The sequence below is a fragment of the Lytechinus pictus genome, chromosome 18, assembly GCF_037042905.1.
Source record: "Lytechinus pictus isolate F3 Inbred chromosome 18, Lp3.0, whole genome shotgun sequence".
In the NCBI taxonomy this organism is placed as follows: Eukaryota; Metazoa; Echinodermata; class Echinoidea; order Temnopleuroida; family Toxopneustidae; genus Lytechinus; species Lytechinus pictus.
Genome location: NC_087262.1, coordinates 11,994,751 through 12,016,238, shown reverse-complemented (window position 1 = coordinate 12,016,238; position 21,488 = coordinate 11,994,751). Strand labels below are relative to the sequence as shown.

The 21,488-nt window shown below is 36.5% G+C and overlaps 1 protein-coding gene across 1 annotated transcript; it reads left to right on the top strand.

The window, feature by feature from the left end:
- The first annotated feature begins 3,414 nt into the window (after positions 1–3,414).
- On the top strand, positions 3,415–20,042 carry LOC129281203 (galactosylceramide sulfotransferase-like). The gene is made up of 4 exons (XM_054917146.2): positions 3,415–3,641; positions 10,987–11,182; positions 13,405–13,754; positions 17,188–20,042. The coding sequence occupies exons 2-4, from the start codon at positions 11,013–11,015 to the stop codon at positions 17,973–17,975; spliced, it is 1,308 nt and encodes a 435-aa protein (XP_054773121.1). The 5' UTR covers positions 3,415–3,641; positions 10,987–11,012; the 3' UTR covers positions 17,976–20,042.
- The last annotated feature ends 1,446 nt before the right edge of the window (positions 20,043–21,488 follow it).

Below are 21,488 nucleotides of genomic sequence, written 5' to 3'. Positions count from 1 at the left end.
CGGTTGATAGACTTGTACAAGATGAGTACAGGGTGGAAGAAATTTCAACTTTGCAGATTAGACTAACAATGGATCTCTGTCCTGTGTTTTTCCAAATACCAAAAGTGTCGGAATGCATGTCTGCATACATTCTAAACTTGTGAAAGGTTGAAAGTTTACTTAATCCAACTTGTTGTACACTTCGGGAATTTGGAATACTCTTAGTATCAACGGCTTGCGTTGGAAAGGATAATTAGGTGCTTTGTCAAGCTAGAAAATCCAATCGTTTAAATTGTGTTTCTTCTTTGTTCAATGAATAGATAACAAGAATACATGTAGGTCCATGGTCTGACAAATCTTCAATGTAGGTTGTCAAGGACAACGTGAATAAATGGGAAGGTCTATCAGCAAAAGAATGTTCATGCTTGGGCATGTAGCCTATTTACAAAGTCTCGTGAAAATATACTAGCTACCTCTTTTAATGTAAGAATAGTAATGAGCTATTCATTTAAGCGCCTTGCACGGATGAACTACTCATTGGAACAAATTTGCGTGTATTATCTATTGTCTGGTAAACCTCAGACAAGATTTACATCTTGGCAATTAGAATTTTTCATTTCAACATGAAGTTCCTTCCAGATCCATAATCATTTAACATGTTTTAATGAAGCATTTTTATCAGGCTTTTTTCCTTTGAGGAACGTAAAGCTTAATATTACAAGCAACAAATTGATGATAGTTAAATTTCGTGTCAAAACTTGACTTTTCCAAGATTAATAGCAAACTATATCAAATGACTGTGAATTGGCCACTAACCAATCGGGTTATGCCAAAATGTAAAATGGCACAGTAGGAAGTCTAAGCATTATCCACGCGAGCTGTGAGATATCTAGCGATAATATCGCTGTTGTGAAGCTCCTGGTACAACTTAACTTGTTTAAAATTTAACACAAGAGCATAACGATCATCGTTTTTATAAGCAGTGAAGAAGATTCCCTGCGTTGTGCAAAATGCCTTTTGTGTACAATGTACTCTAGGTTATAAAGAGAGGCCTGCGCAAGTCCATGTTATAGCGATGTCAGTACTCCAAATCGATGCTTTTTAAACATGTTTTAACGAAATGGTTCTTTTAAAAGTTTCCCTATGAGAGATAATTCAAAATGTAGGCATAACAATTTTTATACATAGATACACATGTTCATAATATATCCGGGAATGTCACCCATTATTACATGGCAAAAGATTCATGCCATTCTATGGCAAAGGAATGGTAGCATCTGTAGAGTAAAAAACTCTCCATCTTTGGGATGGTGAAAACAAAATCGACTTTCAGAGCATATTAACTAATAAGAGTATATCCAATACACAGTTGGCCATGACCATCATCATTATCGGAGCTCCGGGGTCGTATTTCTTCTGTACACAATCCGATTGGAATATAGGCGTAGCAATTACTTGACAACAAATTTAACACGGGTTAAATTAAATCCCTTGGTCCAGCACATTTGCTGTTATTGGTTGGTATACTAACCATGCATTAGAGCGAGTATTGTAGTAAATTTGGCAATGCCAAGTAAGAAAAGTTGGAAGCAATTACTCGGATGAATTGAAGTCAAAATAAGGCTGTAATAAGGGTAAGGCTTGCAATCCAAATCAAATGACATGGTTCGATGTCATATCAGCATACGGCTTAATTCGATAAATCGAAGAGTTTACAGAGTAATTATTGTAATCATTGAAAATGATGTGAAGGTGTGCTGAATCAGCGAATTTCTAGTAGATAAGATAGGGATGTGAAGGTGTGCTGAATCAGCGAATTTCTAGTAGATAAGATAGGGCAGCGCCCTAATAAAGAAACAGTGTAGGGCAGCGCCCTGATGTAGAAAGGTATGGCTCACATACCAAAAATATGGGTGGAGGAGCCCTCCTGCCCAATTCAGCATGACTCGCATGCCTAAAAAAATCACAGACTGCCATGATAGCTGCCGCTTTTACTCAACTCCAGGCGGCTTTCCATGCCTGCTCCCCAACGGAGAGCAGGGCTGAAGGAGACCATAGGCTCATGTCTCCTCAATACTCACCATGAAGATAAAGATGTGTAGTCACTGCCGTCACACTTGAAAAAGATGGTTCCTATTCATTGGTTAGGGCCTTTTATAGAGAACTGGCCCTGTGCGGAATTTTGATTGCTTTGAATTGCATTGTGTGAATTTCACTGCCTAACACCTGGGAAATGCTATCCTCTGAAGACTTATACGAATGTTACGTAATAGAATTTCTGACAGAATAACGTTTGGCGCGTGTAATTCCAGAGATATACAGCGTCTGCAGGGAAGTAACTATAGATCTGGACGTTAGGAGTTATTTGTTTCGAAAACCCTACATCAGTCCACCCTCTTTTACTTAGGTGAAAAGGGAGAGGGGACTGATGTAGTATTTTGCAAAATAATACTTACGAGTTACGTCCATATCTAGACTAGAAAGTAACCGGTGCTTGTATGGCAGCAAAGCTTCGCCGTGGCAAACTGTTCAATCAATAACCGATCTCTTTGATCCGACACAATCTTTTGTGAGTTACGTAACATGATCAATGATTGTACAGCGCGTATCAATAAAAAGTTTACACTCTGAAAAAGTCCCGGGAATCGAAAAACATGCAATATATGGGATGATAAGTTTTTCACATTATATTCTTGGGTTTGGGTCTCGTCTATCAAATGAAAGTAAACATTTTGACAGAATGTTACACTTAAGTGAGCACTGTCCATTTTTGTAAAGCTCGCATGCAGAAATCGGTTTGAGCAGAAGCTGTGTCCAGGAAAAAAAGACAAAAACTAATTAGTTGACCGTGCGGAACATTTATCATATATTTCTCTTGCATTTTAGCCAATTGAAATAAAAAAAAAACATTTTAAAACAACTTTGTCACCCACATTAACATTTTAGGTAAGCACAATTTTACTTTTTGTGCCAGCTGGAGGACACAATTACATGTAACTGATTGTAAACAAAAGTTTATTTCAGATATCTCCAGGGGAGGGGGTGCAATGGCGCTCTATGAAGTGTTTTGGGTAAGGAAACAAGTTAAAAAGGTTAAACTATCTTCAAATCCATTTTCCTAGCTAAAGTCAATGTGTTCTTCATGAGTAAAGTCTACTTATTGTCATACGAAGTTCTGCGCAAATCATTTTTCACGAACTTTTCAAAAATAACTTGTGCTTATACTCAAGCGGAAAGATTTTTCGATAGTTAAAGTTATCGTCATTTGCTTTAATAGATCTGTATCAATGTTTAAATGTGGAAAAGCTTCAGGATATTACAGCTATATATAATTTACGGGTTTATTTCCCGGGATTATTTCTAAGTGTAAACCCTTTTTTTGATACGCACTGTATAGGCCTACATTGTGCAAATCGATAAAATGGTAAGAATGCTGGCATAAGGCTGGTATACATGCAATGGCCAGCAGAAACTGGTGTATAAACGTTGTTCGTCACTTTAAACTTGAGTCTTCGCTGGCAAGGATGTCAATATTTTGCAATGATTCGTCAACGTACGGTTGGGAGTTGTGACGATATATAACATTAATTGGAAGAACTGCAATTCCTGCGGAACTCTTTTTTATTTTTATTGAGGTGTCTCCAGCTCCATGACTGATTAAGGTAAGAAAAAAAAAACACGTTCACGGATTTCTAATATCGCCACACACCTAAGTTGGTCAGTTGGTTGTTAAAGGGGAATCCAGCCTTGGCCATAAAATGTTTTGTTGGGAAGGAGAAAAATAAATTAAACAGAATGGTGAAAGTTTGAAAGAAATCGGACAAGCAATAAGAAAGTTATAGCTGCTTTAAAATTGAGATTACTAATACTATGTAGATTTCAAATTGGCAACTGGGTAAGTAAATTATGACAAGGGGCAAGGACAACTTTCCCATAGGCCATGTACTTTATTATCAGGGATTTGTGGTTTTCTCCCAAGTACCCATTCCCCTGGGGCAGTAATCTAAATATAACCCAGGTAGTATATTGTTTTATGTCCTCATGAAAGAAAAATATAATTTGAAATAAAACTTTTGGGAAAAATGACATTTTAGCCATAATATGTATTGGAGTACACGGAAGAGTAGTCCTTGCCTTACATCACTATGACATCCCATATGCGACCAATTTGAAGTCTCCATGGGTATAGTGATTACCAATATTTACAACATTTAAAAAATCATAACTTTCTTGTTGTTTGTCCAATATTGTTCAAACTTTCACCTTTCAACTTGTCTAATTTTTAATTTCCTTATGAAAACAAGTTTTTATTTGGGTTGGATTCCCCTTTAATGATTTTTGCAAATCCATCAATTTAGATGTTTATTGCAATCTTCCTATATAACCACCAGATATATTTTTCGTTTTTTTATTTTTATCAACATTCGCCCACTCACAAAATCATTATTCAAGGGGTGTTCACAAAACGAAGACGGAAGTCTGAAGACCAAAGACTGGAAACACGTATTCAGAGAGAAATTAATAAAATTTACTGTTCCCGGAGAACGCTACTTAGTCAAGTAAAATAAATGAACAGAATTTAAGAAAAATGTTGCCCTACCTTTTTTTTATTTTCATTAAAAAAATAGTTTTCGGTCTTAAAACTTAATGATTAATTGAATTTGATTACATAGCGTGAATTGATAAAACAATTACGTTCTACTCATTATGTTTACTTGTTGCTTGCTGAATTTTGAAAGAGCGAGATAGTGATATCATGTTAGCTTACTCACCAGGGATTTATTTATTTATTTATTTTGTTTTATTTATTTTATACTGCAGGGTAGGCCTGTTCAGTTCTTAAAACTGCTTTACAAAGGCGCCCTGCAGTTTAAAATACATGTCAAGATAACTATGAACAACAACAAACAACATCAAAAATACAAAATACAAAATATCTAACATCAGAAACGATTAACACCAAAATATAGAGTGGGAAGTGACAATTTAAACATACATATCATTGTAAATCAATGGAATATCATTTCGCTCTTTATCAATTCGTATGAAAGGCTTTGCATATTTTTTTAAAAACTAACAAGGAGGTACAAACTTGTAAATTTGAAGGAAGTGCATTAAATAATTTGGGTCCGACATATGCGAAAGATTTTCTTTTATGTTCAATTCTAGCTTTGGGAAGCTGAAGGGGGCATCGTAAAGAATACCATGTCCTGTATTTCACGGGCCGTTTACATACTAAAGGTTTTAAATAATTTGGAACTAAATCATTCATTATTTTATATACAAGAACACAATACTGATATTTTATACGCTGATCTACTGATTGCCACTTCAGTGACTGCAACAAAGAAATTTGTGATGTATTATAATCTTTTTTCAAAAGCATTCTGGCATATTTATTTTGAAGTTTTTGTATCTTATCTAAATGTATTTTTGCACTGCTTTCCCAATATGTAATACAGTAATCAATGTAAGGTTAAATCATAGAAAAGTACAGCTTCTTCATAATATCAAAGGACAGTAAGTGCTTAATCCGCCTTACACAACCTATTGCCCGATATATTTTACAAACGATATTAGTAATATGTTCGCACCAAGTCAAGCCCGGATCGAGCATGACACCTAAGTATTTAATCTTTTTTACATTTTCTAATTGTATGTTCCTGAATTTCACTGACAAATGAGCACCCCTCAACTTTTTCTTTTGACCAAATACCATGGCTTTTGTTTTTTGCGGGTGTAAATGCATATTATTTAAGTCTAGCCATTTACTTATTGAATCAAAATCATCTTGCAAATACTTTTGTACCTCCTTAATTGATTCACCGTGATTAAAAATGGCGGTATCATCAGCATAAAGAGACATTTTAGAATGTACATGCAATTTCAAATTACACATGTCATTAATAAAAATACAAAATATCAATGGACCCATGCAGTATAGATCCTTGTGGGACACCTGATTTTATCTTCAAAAATTCACTGCGACAACTGTTAATCATTACAAATTGCCTGTTAATCACTACTAATTGGGATCGGGGAGTATATCCCTCATTGGCCTATTTCGAGGGGGACCCGGGCCGGTGGCCTGTGTAATCCTCCCCCAATAGGCTAATTTATCGTCGAACATCATTCTTATGATGAGCCATAATTATGTCAAGCATGTTCATGATTACAAGCAACCGCACAGTAAAAACTGTTAAAAATTTATGCAACGCTGTTTTCTAAATAACCTCAGACCAGTTTAAACAACCATGCTTAATTTTATTGAAAATTATATAATGAAAATTAAGATTTCAAACACTTGTTTAAACTATTTAAAGGACAAGTCCACCCCAACAAAAACTTGATTTGAATAAAAAAAGAAAAATTCAACAAGCATAACACTGAAAATTTCATCAAAATCGGATGTAAAATAAGAAAGTTATGGCATTTTAAAGTTTCGCTTAATTTCACAAAACAGTTATATGCACATCTCGGTCGGTATGCAAATGAGGAACTGATGACATCACTCACTCACTTTTTCTTTTGTATTTCATTATATGAAATATGAAATATTTTTATTTTCTCGTCATTGTCATGTGAAAAGAAGTTTCATTCCTCCCTGAACACATGGAATTCCATTATTTTAACATTTTGTGTTTCAGGCAAGGAGGTCTTAATCGTCAAATTTGTAAAAATTGAAATATTGTATAATTCAAACAATAAAAAACAAAAGAAATAGTGAGTGAGTGACATCATCGACTCTCTCATTTGGATGTAACTGGCTCGTTCATATAACTATTTTGTTAAAACTAAGCGAAACTTTGAAATGTCATAACTTTCTTATTTTACATCCGATTTTGATGAAATTTTCAGCATTGTGCTTGTCTGATTTTTCTCTATTGATTCAAATCAACATTTTTCAGAGGTGGACTTGACCTTTAAATAGCTATCATACTGTAAGATTCATATTTTAAACCGCGTTGTATAATACAAAATAAAATAAACCGCGTTTTTACTTCGTACAAGATGATCATGATAATGATCACGATCACGATGGTGGTAGTATGATCGTCATTATGACGACCATCATTTTTTTCTCTCGGAATTTTCTTATGTTTATTGTTGAAAGAAATCCTTTCAGAAAGATCTTAGTTCTAAACAGATGGATGGAAAAAGAAAGAAAAAATCCTGAATTAAGTAGAATAACATGTCAATGATTATTATACACGGCATTATCTTTTTTTCAAAATTTACCCCTCCCCGCGACCAAGCGCATGGGGTGTGCCCTGTTAATTTTACCACCTTTTTGAATGTCACATTATTTTTGTGATTATTCTTTATCCAGGTATTATAAATACAAAAGAAATTAGAATTGAAAATTAAAAGAGTGTATAAACTATAACCATGACAGTTGCCAGCTCTTGGCCAACCGCTTTTGGCGGTAGTCTACTCCGGAGGGGGTGGGTACTTCCATTGACGAGTGGATACTATGCACGACCATGGGGTCTCGAAAAGCATCCTAAGCAAGTATTTTCCATACTCTGAAATTGCACCCCTTAACAAGTATTGGAAACAAAACGATATTATTGGCAAGTATTCCCTGAATTGAACCCCTATAAATTACAACGATATCTTAATTGTAATGTCACGGACGTGATCACGGACGTCGGCTTTATACCTTTACTTTCATTGGGTTTAATACCACGGACTTCGGTCGTCTGTTTTACCTTTAAATTACCTACTTATTTATCAAACTCTCGGTAGTTTTCAACCAATACTGTGTATTTTTCACCCACAGCACACATTATTGGTTTAAAACTACCCAGAATTGGATAAAGTTTTAACCGATTGTTGTGTGGACAGTAAGTTGCCCAACATTTTTCAGAGTGCACCCCAACCACTACGAATTGAAGATACCCATTGTCAATTCCAGATACCCATGGGCAATTCCATAAAATATGTACGTCCGACCCCCTATATATGGAACCTTAATCATGAAATTTTCTGTCTCTGATTTCTGGTTCTTTTGAAAGTCTGTAATGCTCTCAAATGACCATGACTTGGTCAGTTTATGAAGTGAAGTAATACTTGAGAAAAATGAGGGTCGGACGTACAAAAAGGTTGGTTATTTTATGGAATTGCCCCCATGTAAAACTTTTTAATTTGAAAAATGCCCAAGCCCAGAAAGGGGTGAGGATAGAGAGACAGAGAGATAGAGAGAGGGGAGGGAGGTGAAACTTTGTTTCTAACGTTATCAGCTAAAAATATTGATATTGATTTTTCTCTCTCTTGGGTACGCTTGTATGCTTCCCTAAAAATAGGGATGCATAATTAATTATATTGTTCAGAGTACACTGCACCCTTCATTGCAATCAATGCGCCAACAACTTTTAGAATAGATTCAAGAAGGCCTCACAATTTCTTCTATGATATCCTTTAAAGACCCTGACCGGTGTAAAAACAATCATATATCAAAATAAAGGTAATGATTCATACAATACAAATATACCAAAAATATTACATATATCTCCTTCCAATAGTTAAAAATATTAAATAAAATCAAAGAAACTACTCCTCCAAAGTATGCTTGGATTGAGCACCCCCACGTCGCCTGGAAATGATGACGTCACGTTGTGTCAGGAGGGTTGTGATTCCATAGGTTTGTGTACAAAAGCATTGGGTATTTTCTTCCCTTTCCATGTTATGAATCCATTTTTTTCTTCGTTTTCAGATGAAAATGGCACTCAAAATTATTCACTGTTCAAATTGTTGTAAACCTACAACTATTCACTACATTTTTTGTGATTTCTTTGTTTGGCTCTTATTGGGCCTAAATTGCTATGTCAGGAAAAGTTGTTATACATAATCTAAATGCAGATAGAATTGAAATCTGCGCCAAATAAGCAGGAAATAGAATATGGCAAAAACTAGTTCAAAACTGTAGATTTCATAAATTCAAGCTTGTGGGTAAAAATATATGTGATATCCCTCTGTGATAGAAGTGAAGAGAATGAAATGCGTTATCTGAAAAGCAAAAAAATCACCCAGTTTTTCTGTGTACAAACCTATGGAATCACGACGCTTCTTACACAACGTGACGTCACGGTCTCGAGGCAGGTGAAAAGCACAATAAAGCCTATTTTCTAAGCGGGGTTCGAAGTCCGATAATTGGAATATTCTTAAGCAAAATACTCAGCTGGGAAGCGGTGAAAATGCATAAAGCATACCTTGCTGTATTTAGTAGCTTATAAGCTTTCGATTGGTATATAATTTATCAATTTCATTTTCGGGTCCGGTCTGGATCTTTAAGTATATTTTTTCAGCATCGGTTCGGATGGAAAAATATGAGAGACAATAACATCAAAACGGATTCTGCGTTCATGATAAGCGCCGTTTAAATTTATATACATGTATTTATATTCGTGGTTTGTCTCATAGCATGTGTATTATGTATCTTTATTCATGTTTAAAATGAGAATAACGTAATTTGTATTGATTCTAGGTGTAATATTCTTTGTTGCACTGTTTAGGAAACAGCTGATGGTGTCACTATTGAAAAAAAGTGTCAGAGCAAAGCTCCACCCCCAAAAATAATTGATTACGAGGATGGCGGTAGTATATATATGGCCCTTGATAAAGAATAGCTACAACATAGAAAATTGATTACGAGGATGGCGGTAGTATATATATGGCCCTTGATATAGAATAGCTACAACATAGAAAATTGATTACGAGGATGGCGGTAGTATATGGCCCTTGATAAAGAATAGCTACAACATAGAAAATCTATTGTCAAAAGCCCTTCATGACGGGTTCGTGACAAAGTATAGTCTTTGTCGAAAATCGTTGAATCAAAATAGCAGTTTCCGCGTCCTGGACCCTGTATAAACGACATATTTGCAGTTTCTATTCAGCTCAGAATCGTATACAACGATCAGCTGTCTCGGTTCACAAATTTTCGACAAAGACCTCGCGTTGTTCATTGTGATATGACGGGCATTTTCAATAGATTTTCTATGTTGCAGAATCCGTCCCCGCCGCTCATTACGAAAACTCACTCATGGATACCGGGGCAAAACATGCATGCATAGTGCTAAAGACGTCTTATTTGCTATACGATTTTGATCAAATTTTCAGCATTTTGTTCGGTGAATTTTACTCTATTTATTGAGATATAAATATCTTCAGCCTGGAGCATCCTTTTAATAACTCATAAAACGGTCTCTCTCAGAAGGATGAAAGGGGCACTGAAGACGTTTGTAAGGTGGCTTTTTTATTTTTGGTAGAATTTTTTTTGTAGTGCTTCAAAAAGTTGCATGGGGCACAATGTCCCCTGCTCCAGTATCGCCGCCTCTGACTAAGGAAGTGTTTGTTACCGAATATTTTTTTAGCTTAAAACGTTAGGGAGCAAATAATTTTTTAATTTAAATATCTTAATCATCAGGTTTTTCTTATCTTTACGTAAAAGAAAAATCGATGGAAATTGTGTCGTAAGAGAGTCTTTTTATGACGACGGTCGGTAAATAGTTTTTATTGAGCTTTTTCGAGGATGTAGAGTGGGTTAGTTTTTTTTTTTATCCAAATGGTGACGCATTACTCGAGATTAGGATGAATAACGTCTGTTTACCGGGATAGGGTATACTCTTCTAAACCACCAAAATTTCGAGTACATTTTCAATGTTTTGTTTCCATGAAAAATAGATGGATTGGTGAAAGTATCAAAACATTTCGAACTGTAACATAATGTGTTGAATTTAGAAATAAAAATGAGCAGCATATTCAGAGATTAAAGAGGATGTATGAATTTGTGTACAGATCGAGTTGTACAATTGAACCCTCATTGTAATCACTATTGTCAATATAGGAGTTTGCCATAGAATGTAAATTGAGACTTCAAACTTTCATAAATAACCAATTTCGACGGATGGAACTTTATAAAAGGATTCATCAAGTTTTTTTGTTATAATCAGCTTTTTTTCCTGCTATCGTCGTTTTATCACCTCTTAATTGATTTTTTTTAAGGTCAGTGACCACCGTGCGACGTCAGAATGTCGATGTATAGGAAGAAAATCATCGCCCTGCTCGTCGTCGCCGTCGTTTACCTATTGATACTTCTAAAGACGGATTCCGAAGGTCAATCTTCGACGGAGACGATACGACACGACGTCGGGATCGCTGCTTCTATTGAGTCCTACAAGAGTGAAAAGAGCCCAAACTAGTAAGCAAACTTCGTATAATTGATTAACCGGAGCATTAACAGTCAGAGTGCAGGTCCCAAGAAAGTGGCTTAATCTTTCATCCAAGTGATATTCATGACTTGAGATGTTTTGCATATTTAATGAGCTTGATGCGGACCAAAACACCTCTTTTCATTCGGTCATTGCTGCTCTAATTGTGCATCGAATTTCATGAATTTGGTACCATTGTAAAGAAGAAGAATCATTCTTTCGGGTCATGTGTTTGGATTTATTCAAAGATTTTGTAATATAGGTTAAAATTTTGATGTAAAATATGCTACAAAATAAATATTTTCACCTGACAAAAGCTGCTATTTTCACACTTTATTTTTGTTTGAGCCCAAATGATTTTTAGATCATGATAAAGCTGAATATGTATGCTTTGAAATGATATAGGTTTCAAAATAAGGATTGGTTTAATCGGGTCAAGATCACACTTTTCATTTGCCAAGTACATAAAGCAGCTTGAAAACAAGAATACTGCACTCTGATTGGTCAAAAAGACCACACAATGGCAAATTCCAACGGTTCCAGTGCCTGGGTTCGTGGGAAGGTCACACTTCCCATGTGGTAATCTCCTCAAATACCCCGCACCTGTTGTTCTGTGAACCTTATCCAGCCTATCAGAACTCTGGATTTCATGCAAGTACAAAATTTCAGAAATCTCGTCTTGTACCTTGGTGGGAAAAGTGTGATCTTGACTCGATTAAAAGGTGCCTCATATCAAGAGTGGCATTGTGAGAAAGTACAGAAGTTCAGCTTTATGGTGATATAGATATCATTGAGGCTCAAAATAAAAAGTTTTACACAATTTGCAAAAGAAAACAGAGGAAGAAAATTCAGTTTTGAGGCACATTTTCAGGCCAGAAATTTACTTATTTAACAAAATATTGTAGACAAAATAAATGACCAATATGAAAGAGTAACTTTTACTCTATCTGATGGTGCAATAATATTTCATTTAACTTGAGGTTAAAACAGGTAAATTCTTAGAGAAAGAAAATCTCACGAATCACGAGATTTTGCAAGGAGGAGGATTCAGCCACGAGATGATTTGGATGAATCTGGCCTTTTTGCTCATTAGCATAGGGACCTGCGGTCTGACTGTTAATAGAAAAGCAAAGGTTTTTTAGAGGAAAATTAAAAATCAGGCAAGTTGAAAGGCGATAGTTTGATTAGTGTCGGACAAACAAAAGGAAACTTGTCAATTTTTAAAGTTGTAAAAATTACTATACATATGGTGACTTCAAATTGGTCGTATTGGTAATGTCATAGTAATGCACGGCAAGGACTACTCTTATATATACTCTTATACATTAAATGGTTTAAATATATAGTTTTTTGTCAATCAAAATCTTTCATGAGGACAAAAAACGACAAGCTACCTTGGTTATATTTAGATTACTGCCTATATGGGAAAGTTAGCCCTTCAACTTTCCATTATTTTCTCACTTATGGAGTTCCCCATTTAAAATTTACATATATACACTGTAAATAAAAAAAACTGTGGTGTTAAAACTGACACCAGTTGATGTTTATAGAGGACCACACCTTAAGGTGTTAACATTACACCCTAGAGATTGAACATAACACCAAAGAGTGTAAATGTAACAGCACATGGTGTTGTAATAACAATTATAGGTGTTAAACTATAACACTGTCAATTTAACAGTCTGTGACCTAAACATAAAATCATCCGCTACCCTGAACGCATGCACATTATCTGAGTCCCGTAACACAATAGGTTAGCGATTTTGCTTGATTAATAATATTGTACATTGTAGTCAATGTAATCAATCGTAGAATCATGTTCTACGACAACTGCCAAGCTTTGTGTTACGGTTGCGCTATCTTTTGATCATGTTATGAAACACATATCGCCCTCAATCATTTTCCCATGCTTTTGATGAAGAATGAAAATAATCGATTTTATTGTTCTAAGAAAGTCGTTGATATTTTGAGCGCCAACAGTGCTCATGCAAAACTGAGGCATCGACAATAATGGAGAATTTTGTGCCACATTTGGCTACCCGGAGATATAGCATGACTAATTTAGAATACGCCTGTATACTGAACTGCAATGTCTGCATCATCATGGTTATGCTTACTAAAATAGGCCTATTATGTCGCCTATAAACAAGTAAATGTTTTTTTTTTGGTATATAAAGTCGTTTTAATTCACATTGTTTTATATATCACGCAGCATCAAACCACTAGCACTAGATAGGCATTCTGATGCGAAGTTCGACAACCAAAATGACCTTCCCGAAATGGCGCCGAAACGCGTCTCAGAATCCGTGACGTCACAAAACTATGGCTCCACGTGCACGCCTGCCAATGACATCGTGTACATCAAAGTACATAAGACGGCAAGTTCCACCCTTCAGAATATCTTCTATCGTTTTGGGGATGAGAAGGATCTGACTTTCATGCTACCGGTGCGGGATTATTACATCGAGGGAGTGGAGAAATTCAAACCATCGGGACTCCTGAAACCGCCCCCGGGAAAACATTACAACATTCTGGCGAACCATGCACGATTCTTTTACGAAGGTACAGTATGGGATTCGGGAAGATGCGGGGGAAGATGACACTATTTTCGGATGCTCTTGAGTCATAATATTCTTTAGCTTGAATTGATCCCAAATTTTTATGCAATCCGGGAACCAGTAGCCAGAGCAACTGACAAAAATGGTCTTGTTTATAATATAACTAAAATCTTGGAGATACAGTGGCGTATCTGCAGGGCATGTACCCGCGGTAGAAGACAAACGTTGGGACGTGGAGGAGGGGGGGGGGGTTAAATCCCCTCAACGTTTTCATCTCACGAACGCCCAAAGTTTGAAGGGGTGTCATTCGAGTTCTGGCTCGGCGTCAGGTAGTGGGGTTCGAATTTAATGCTTTCCCCTGACCGACACCACTGATGATTAAAGGAATGTGATGCAGGCCGGCCATGACACATAAAAGGAAGATAAGTCCAATTCGCTGACTCCTCATGAACTGTCATGTATGGAAGTAGTTACAGGTGCCACTCAGACATGAGGTGTATTCAGATCATTGTCTCGTGACGTCATCATCCTGTGAAATAGATTTTTACATGAGATGATCAGGAGGGCGTTTCATCAACATTTTCGTCCGACAAGTTGTCAGATCTGACATCTTTCTCTGATGTTGATTGGCTGAGAGGTACTGTTTCTATGGTAACTGTCGGATAAAATGGGACTTGTCGGATAAAACGTCCGACAAGTCCTTTCATGAAACGCCCCCCAGATGACAAGATCTCAGATCCCACCAACATGTCTCTCTTCTTTAGAAGTGACGAGAAGATGACAATATCTTGGAGCTCGTCATGTCGACATTGTTTGGAGATGAACTGATAACGAGTTCGTTGAAGTCTATCATTGCGACTAATTTTCCTTCACCATACACAGCAAGTGGGCAAGCATCATGCCATCCTATCATAATTTATTTCGTAAAGGAAGTTAATGGGAGATCCAAGATCTCGTCATCTGATCTGTCGCTATAGTAAGGCATCAACTTCCCCCCCAAAAGTTATCTCAACTTCTGGGTAGCACTTTTAAGTTTCTATAAGGTCGAATTAATCGATGGCATGTTTTGAAACATGGGCGGAAATCCCAGGGGGGACAGGGGGGACGTGTCCCCCCTACCAAAAATAGTAGGGGGGACACAATATCAAATGTCCCCCCTACTATTTTTGGTCTTTTATGATGGAGAAAATGCATCATTCACATTCGAAATAATACATGTATTTTGGACTAAATGACCTTACATTTTGGGTGAAAACCTTTGTTTTTTTTGCTTGTCAAATTTTCCAGAGTGAATAAAATAAGATGAGGGGAAAACTTGGAAAATAAAAAGAATCTTTCATGTCACTATATAAAATTTTCGCTCGCGCTTCGCGCTCGCATTGCCTGTTAGGTGATTTTTCAATACACATTATACGTTTCACCTCGGAAATCAAACTTTCATTATTTTGTGTGATTTACAAACGGATTTTAAAAGTTACAGCTTTATGGTCTGAATATTGACATTTTCAACTCGCACTGAGCGCTCGCAAAATTCGATTTATTCAGTACCTATTATTTTTGTGTATTCCATTTAGTTTGAAAATATCCCTTTTCAAGTCTGATTGTCAAAACGTAGCAGATAGTGCTACTCGTATTTTAATTGGCGATTTATGTATGTCTCAATATTGATTTTCATGACAGTTTATCAAAGATTGTGGCCCGCGATTTGCGCTCGCATTGATGGTTAAAAATATTTTAACTGATGCATTCTATTCCTAATTACAAAAGTGCTTGATATGTCCAGTTTTCAGGCCATAATATCATCAGATTTCTCGCCCGCATTATGCATTAATAAATAAGATATAAATTTAATGATTAAATTGTCCCTTTTGTTTCATCTCGCGCTTAGTAAGAGGAATAGGAAGATAGTCATCATTTTCTTACGACTTGTCCTAAGGATGTCCCGGTCCTATGTCAAAACTCAAATAATAATGAAAAATATCAGCTCTTTATTAAGTGTGATTCATATCCACCTCACAATTTTCCTACAAAGTGCTTGAAATATATAGCTGAAATTGACTCTTTTTTTCAGATCGGAATATCAAATAGTTTAAGCTCGCGCTTCGCGCTCGCTGATAGATGTGTAAAATGCCGAGATTCTAGGTCTAAATCTGAAACACGCTCATGTTTATTCAGATATTCAATTTGTTCTCTATTTAAATCATTATCCAGTTTCAGATCACAATATCGAAAATTTTCTGCTCGCGCTTTGTGCTCGCATTATTAATGTAGAAAGATCCCCTATTACTCATCCTTTTCATGATTTACAAAACATGAGTAGAGTGTCCCGGTTTTTAGGTCTAAATCTCGAATTTTTCTGCGCAAGCTTCGCTTACATCAATTGTTTAGTTATATAGCTACCCTGTTCACGATTACAAAAATTGATTAAAATTTTCGATTCTTTTTGAAAAAATGTCAAAAATTTTCAGCTCGCGATTCGCGCTAGCATTGATTGTTGAAATATGTTACGTCTTCATGGCTAAGTGCAAGCAGTCCTTAACAAGTACCTTTTCGATCAATTCAAATTAAACGTATATGAACATTTTCTGGCTGCATTTCGCACTCGCTTTATTAATGTAAGGACCGGGTTTAAGAAAGACCCCAATTACTCATCCTTTTCATGATTTACAAAACATGAATAGAATGTCTCGTTCTTAGGTCTAAATCTCAAAAATTTCCGCTCGCGCTTCGCGTTCGCATCAATTGTTTATTTATATACCTATTATATGTTTAAGTTACAAAAAGTGCTTAGAATTTCCAGTCTTTAGGTAAAAATTTCAAAAAATTTCAGCTCGCGCTTCGCGCTCGCATTATTTGATTGTTGAAATATGTAACGTCTTCATGGCTAATTGCAAGCAGTCTTTAACAGGTACCTTTTCCATCAGTTAACCTCTGCTCGCACTTCGCGGTCGTAGTAAATATTTAGTTGTATATACATCTTTTTCAGGATAACAAACATTGCCCAGAATGTTCAGATTTTAGGAAAAAAATACATAAATTTTCCCCCAAAAAATTGCTCGCGCTTCGCGCTCGCATTATATAAATAAGGACAATGATATCATATATTTATGTTGATTTATAAGGATAAAGCTAAAAAGTGACCATGAGGACTACTCCTTCAATGAAACAGACAAAAATTACCTTCGAGCGGCCGATCGGGGATTAACATATGGCTGAAAATGTTTTCGCCCCCCCCCCCCCTTATTGGCGAAGGCTGGATCAGCCCCTGTTGTCCCCCCTACCTTTCGGGACAGATTTCCGCCCATGGCATGTTTTGAAACAATTCGGTAAGAACCGGGTGTTCACGAACGCTATCCATTGTTGTAAAGACATTGACCTTAATCCGTTATTCTTCAACACGTCTCATCTTTTCTCCCCTGTTCACATTTCTTTGATAGATTTCAAGAAAGTGATGCCTGCGGACACCAAGTACGTCACCTTAATCCGTGAAGCAGCCAGCCACTTTTCCAGCCAGTACTCTTACCGCGTCCTGAAGCGCCAATACAAAGTAGAGCTGGACGAGTTTTCGCGAAATCCCAAATTATATTTCGAGAAGTACGACCTCAACAAGAAAGGGCGATTCAGTGGAAGGGATCCGGAACTCTACGACCTGGGCTTAAATAAGAAAGACATGTATGACCCCATCAAAGTGGATAATTATATCAAATTTCTTGACGAGAAAATGGATCTTGTTCTTCTGACGGAGTTCTTCCAAGAGTCAGTGATTCTCCTTAAGGATCTTATGTGTTGGGATCTGCAGACGATCGTTCATCTCAACAGTAAAATCCGGGTACCCCTTGGGAAAGAAAAAGGCGCGAAAACTTCGCAAACAAATTCGACAAAAGCGGACGCGTTGACGGACCGTCTGAACGAGTGGAATGCTGGTGATTACAAAATGTATGACCATTTCAATCGGACTTTATGGAAAAAGGTTGAAGCTTATGGACGTGAGCGCATGGCAAGAGAAATTGCAGAGTTGAATGTTCTAACTCAGAGGTATGAAGCAGAATGTATGAGTGGGACTAAGATCCGGGATATATCTTATTGGTCAGGACCGATCGGGTTAAAAGAGTACGTGTTAAAGAAAGAGAAAGAACACAATATGACGTGCAAAAGACTCGGAATGAGTGAACCGGAGTTTGTTGCACATCTACGAAAGAAACAAAAAACACGACTGCAAGGATAAATGTATAATGGAAGGATTTCCATTGACTTTATTATGATTGTCATTATCATTAATTTATCTTCATTATTTGATTTGGCGAGACGTGCCTGGAAAATTAAAAGCGAAATGTCACTGACCTGTGTGTCTCTCCTCCCGACATAACTGATTTCTAATCTACAAATTGATTAGAAACTTTTTTGGGGGGGGGTGGGTTGGGCGTGCCCCCTCTCCCCTCATCTGGATTGACGCCCATGCAGGGTCCTGGGAACGATTTTTTTTACAGGGGGTGCTGACGTAAGTTTGACAAGAAAAAAAGGGTTTCATAACATGAAAGTCATTTTGGTCATGAGAAATTTGACATGCAGAAATAGAAGGTTTCACGACACAATCGAAGTCATTTCGGGACATACAAATTTCTCACGCAAAAAAAAAGGGGGGGGGGTGTCAACACAAAATGTAGGTCATTTTGGTTACATTACGCCATTTTGTCACACCTACCAGACTTCCAGGGGGTGCTGCCTATGGAGAATAATACACGCAGCGACCCCAGGAAAATCTTGGGAGTGCTTCAGCACCCCCGCTTCTCAGGGCCATGCGCCCATGTTAACGACGGGTAGACCTCGTCAATATACATGCAGAATCAATATTTACATGTACTCCAAATTTGCTGCTTCGGGGCACACACCACTAACTATTTTCCCATAGACTCATGTGTTAAAAAGGAGATTTATTTAAAAAAATAATAATAATGACACCATCCAAACCTTTGTCATTTGGTAGTTCATCCAATATCCTTCAGACGCCAAAAATATGAAAAGGGGGTTTTCCGGGGGGGGGGGGGGCACTCAGTATATAATGCATAGTGGGTATGTGCCGCGGAGGGGACCCCCATTTTTACACTCAAATTTCCGTTCCAAGGCATAGCATTTTTGTCTTATTGAGAAAAAGAACAAAGAAAGCCGCTCCAAAGCATAGCATTTTCTTCTTATCGAGAAAAAAGAAGAAAGAAATCCGCTCCAAAGCTTCGCATATTTTCCGTTACGCCGTTCCGGTGTACCGGCGGATCCTGCGCCTGGCAGATACTGTTCTAGGCACCAAATCCGCCGGCGGATCGTATTCTACTCTGGCGGATTCAGTACCACTCTCTTCGGAAGATATCGTTCTTGCGCTATCGCGATATCCTTCATTCACATACGTCACGTGGTACGAGAAAACTAGTCAAAAGCGGTAGATTTCATCAATTAAAGCTTGCAGAAAAAGATATTTATGTTATCTCTATGTGATATGAGTGAAAAAATAAAATGCGTAATCTGAAAGGGGAAAATAACGCATTTTCTTGTTACAACTCTATGGAATTACACCACTTCTAACATTGCGAGGCCGGTGAAAGCATTTTCGAAACCCGATATATTCAGCTGTAAGCGATGACTGCATGAAACTTGCATTTCTGTTTTTAGTTTAAATTATTAGCTTTCGATTTGTCTGATTTGTCAATTAAATTTTGGGGTCTGGTCTGGGTCTTTAAATAGTCCACACTTAGTCTTCATTCAACTGTCAATGTCTGCTGCACTACTAGTATACAAAGAATTTTCCCCCAAGATAATGCTTGTATTCAAATAACATGCATTTGTTAATTTATTTCATACCTATTAATTTATTGCAGTATGAAAAATCCTCCTTATCACAATTTTAGGGATAAATTGGGCACAATATGCATCGATTAATACAGAGTATTAAATGAAGGCAAACAATGGCAGTTCGATAATTAAAATCAGTATTTTGTATTAAAGGGATGGTCCGGGCTGAAAATATTTATATCTTAATACATAGAGTAGAATTCACTGAGCAAAATGCTGAAAATTTCATCAAAATCGGATAACAAATAATAAAGTTATTGAAGTTTAAAGTTTAGCAATATTTTGTGAAAACAGTCGTCATGAATATTCATTAGATGGGCTGATGATGTCACATCTCCACTTTCCGTTTTCTTATGTTATTACATAAAATCATATTTTTTTCATTATTTCATACTTGTGTGAATAATATGTCTCTTTTATAATGAAATAAGTTGCAGCAATAAATATCTAATGCACTAAATCAATTGTCAATTCAATTTTTCTAGTTCTTAGGGGAAAACATTTGAATAAACCTAATTTCATATAATAAAATACAAAAGAACAAGTGGAGATGTGACATCATCAGCCCACCTAATGAATATTCATGACGACTGTTTTCATAAAATATTGCTAAACTTTAAAATTCAATGACTTTGTTATTTGTTATCCGATTTTGATGAAATTTTCGGCATTTTGCTCAGTGAATTCTACTCTATTTGTTAAGCTATAAATACTTTCAGCCCGGACCATCCCTTTAAGCTTTCTAAAGGGAAGTATAAATAATGATCACTGCAAATGAAATTCTTGATTTACGAAATTCCAATGTATTACTATTATTTCCTCCACATTTTCTCGTATATATTTTTTTATTTTCTCTCCCTCCCCTTCCTCTTTCTGTTTCTTCTTTTTGGTGCTATATTACCCACGCGTATACGCCCCAGATATATTATTCATAATGTGCCAGAAAGGTTACGAAACTGGAAAAGAGGCATGAGGGGCGAAATGAGCAGGGATAGAAAGAAAGGCAAAACAAATAAAGAAATGAAAACCAGGAGGGGTATAGTGAGAAACAAAAGATATAAAGGAGAAATTATATTTCACTAAAGATCCCATATTGATCTTAAAATTAGATGACTGAGAGGTAAATTAGGGAGCACCAAACGGTACGTGGCGTATCAAACTTTTGTCCGGGTGAACTTCCGGTCCCCTTTAATTAATTCAGATTCCCTAACATTGAAAAAAAAAGAATGTTTTTTTTAATTCTTTTTTTAAATACATGAAAAATTAAAAATAGGCTTACAATTAACTACATAAGAAATTGATCACGTTTTGACATTCTTTTTTGATGTTTGTTAGAAATATCAAATTTATGTTTTTACCAAAAATTAGCATTCTACAAGCAATAATATTATGAGCGAACAGCAAAACATAATTATTTTCATACATAATTTGCATTATTTATTTTGAAATATGAAGTTTTAACTTGTTGAAATTTTTCTAAACATTTGTAGTTTAAAAAACCTATAGGCCTATATGGAGTGCAAATTTTCGCCAAACAGTCTGGCAAACTGACACTAAACATGGTGTGAAAAAGCACAGTTAAAGAGGTCGATGCATACTGCGGACTGAAAAAAGTATAAAAATTCACAAAATAGAATCATGATGAAAATTTCATCAAAATCTTATAATAAATAGCATAGTTTTGGCGTATGTGCCAAGTCTATGTAATACATGAAATATCGAGACATCATTTCTCCTATTAATCCTCATCCCCATCGAGCCCTTTGTCAAAAGCTGTATGGATCCGCCCCTGAATAAGAATTCACTAAAGGCGGACGAAACCCCCCCCCCCTTGCGATCGACATTGCCTGCAGAGCCGCGCATGCGCGCGCTGCCGAGGTTGTCTGTCCAAATCAAT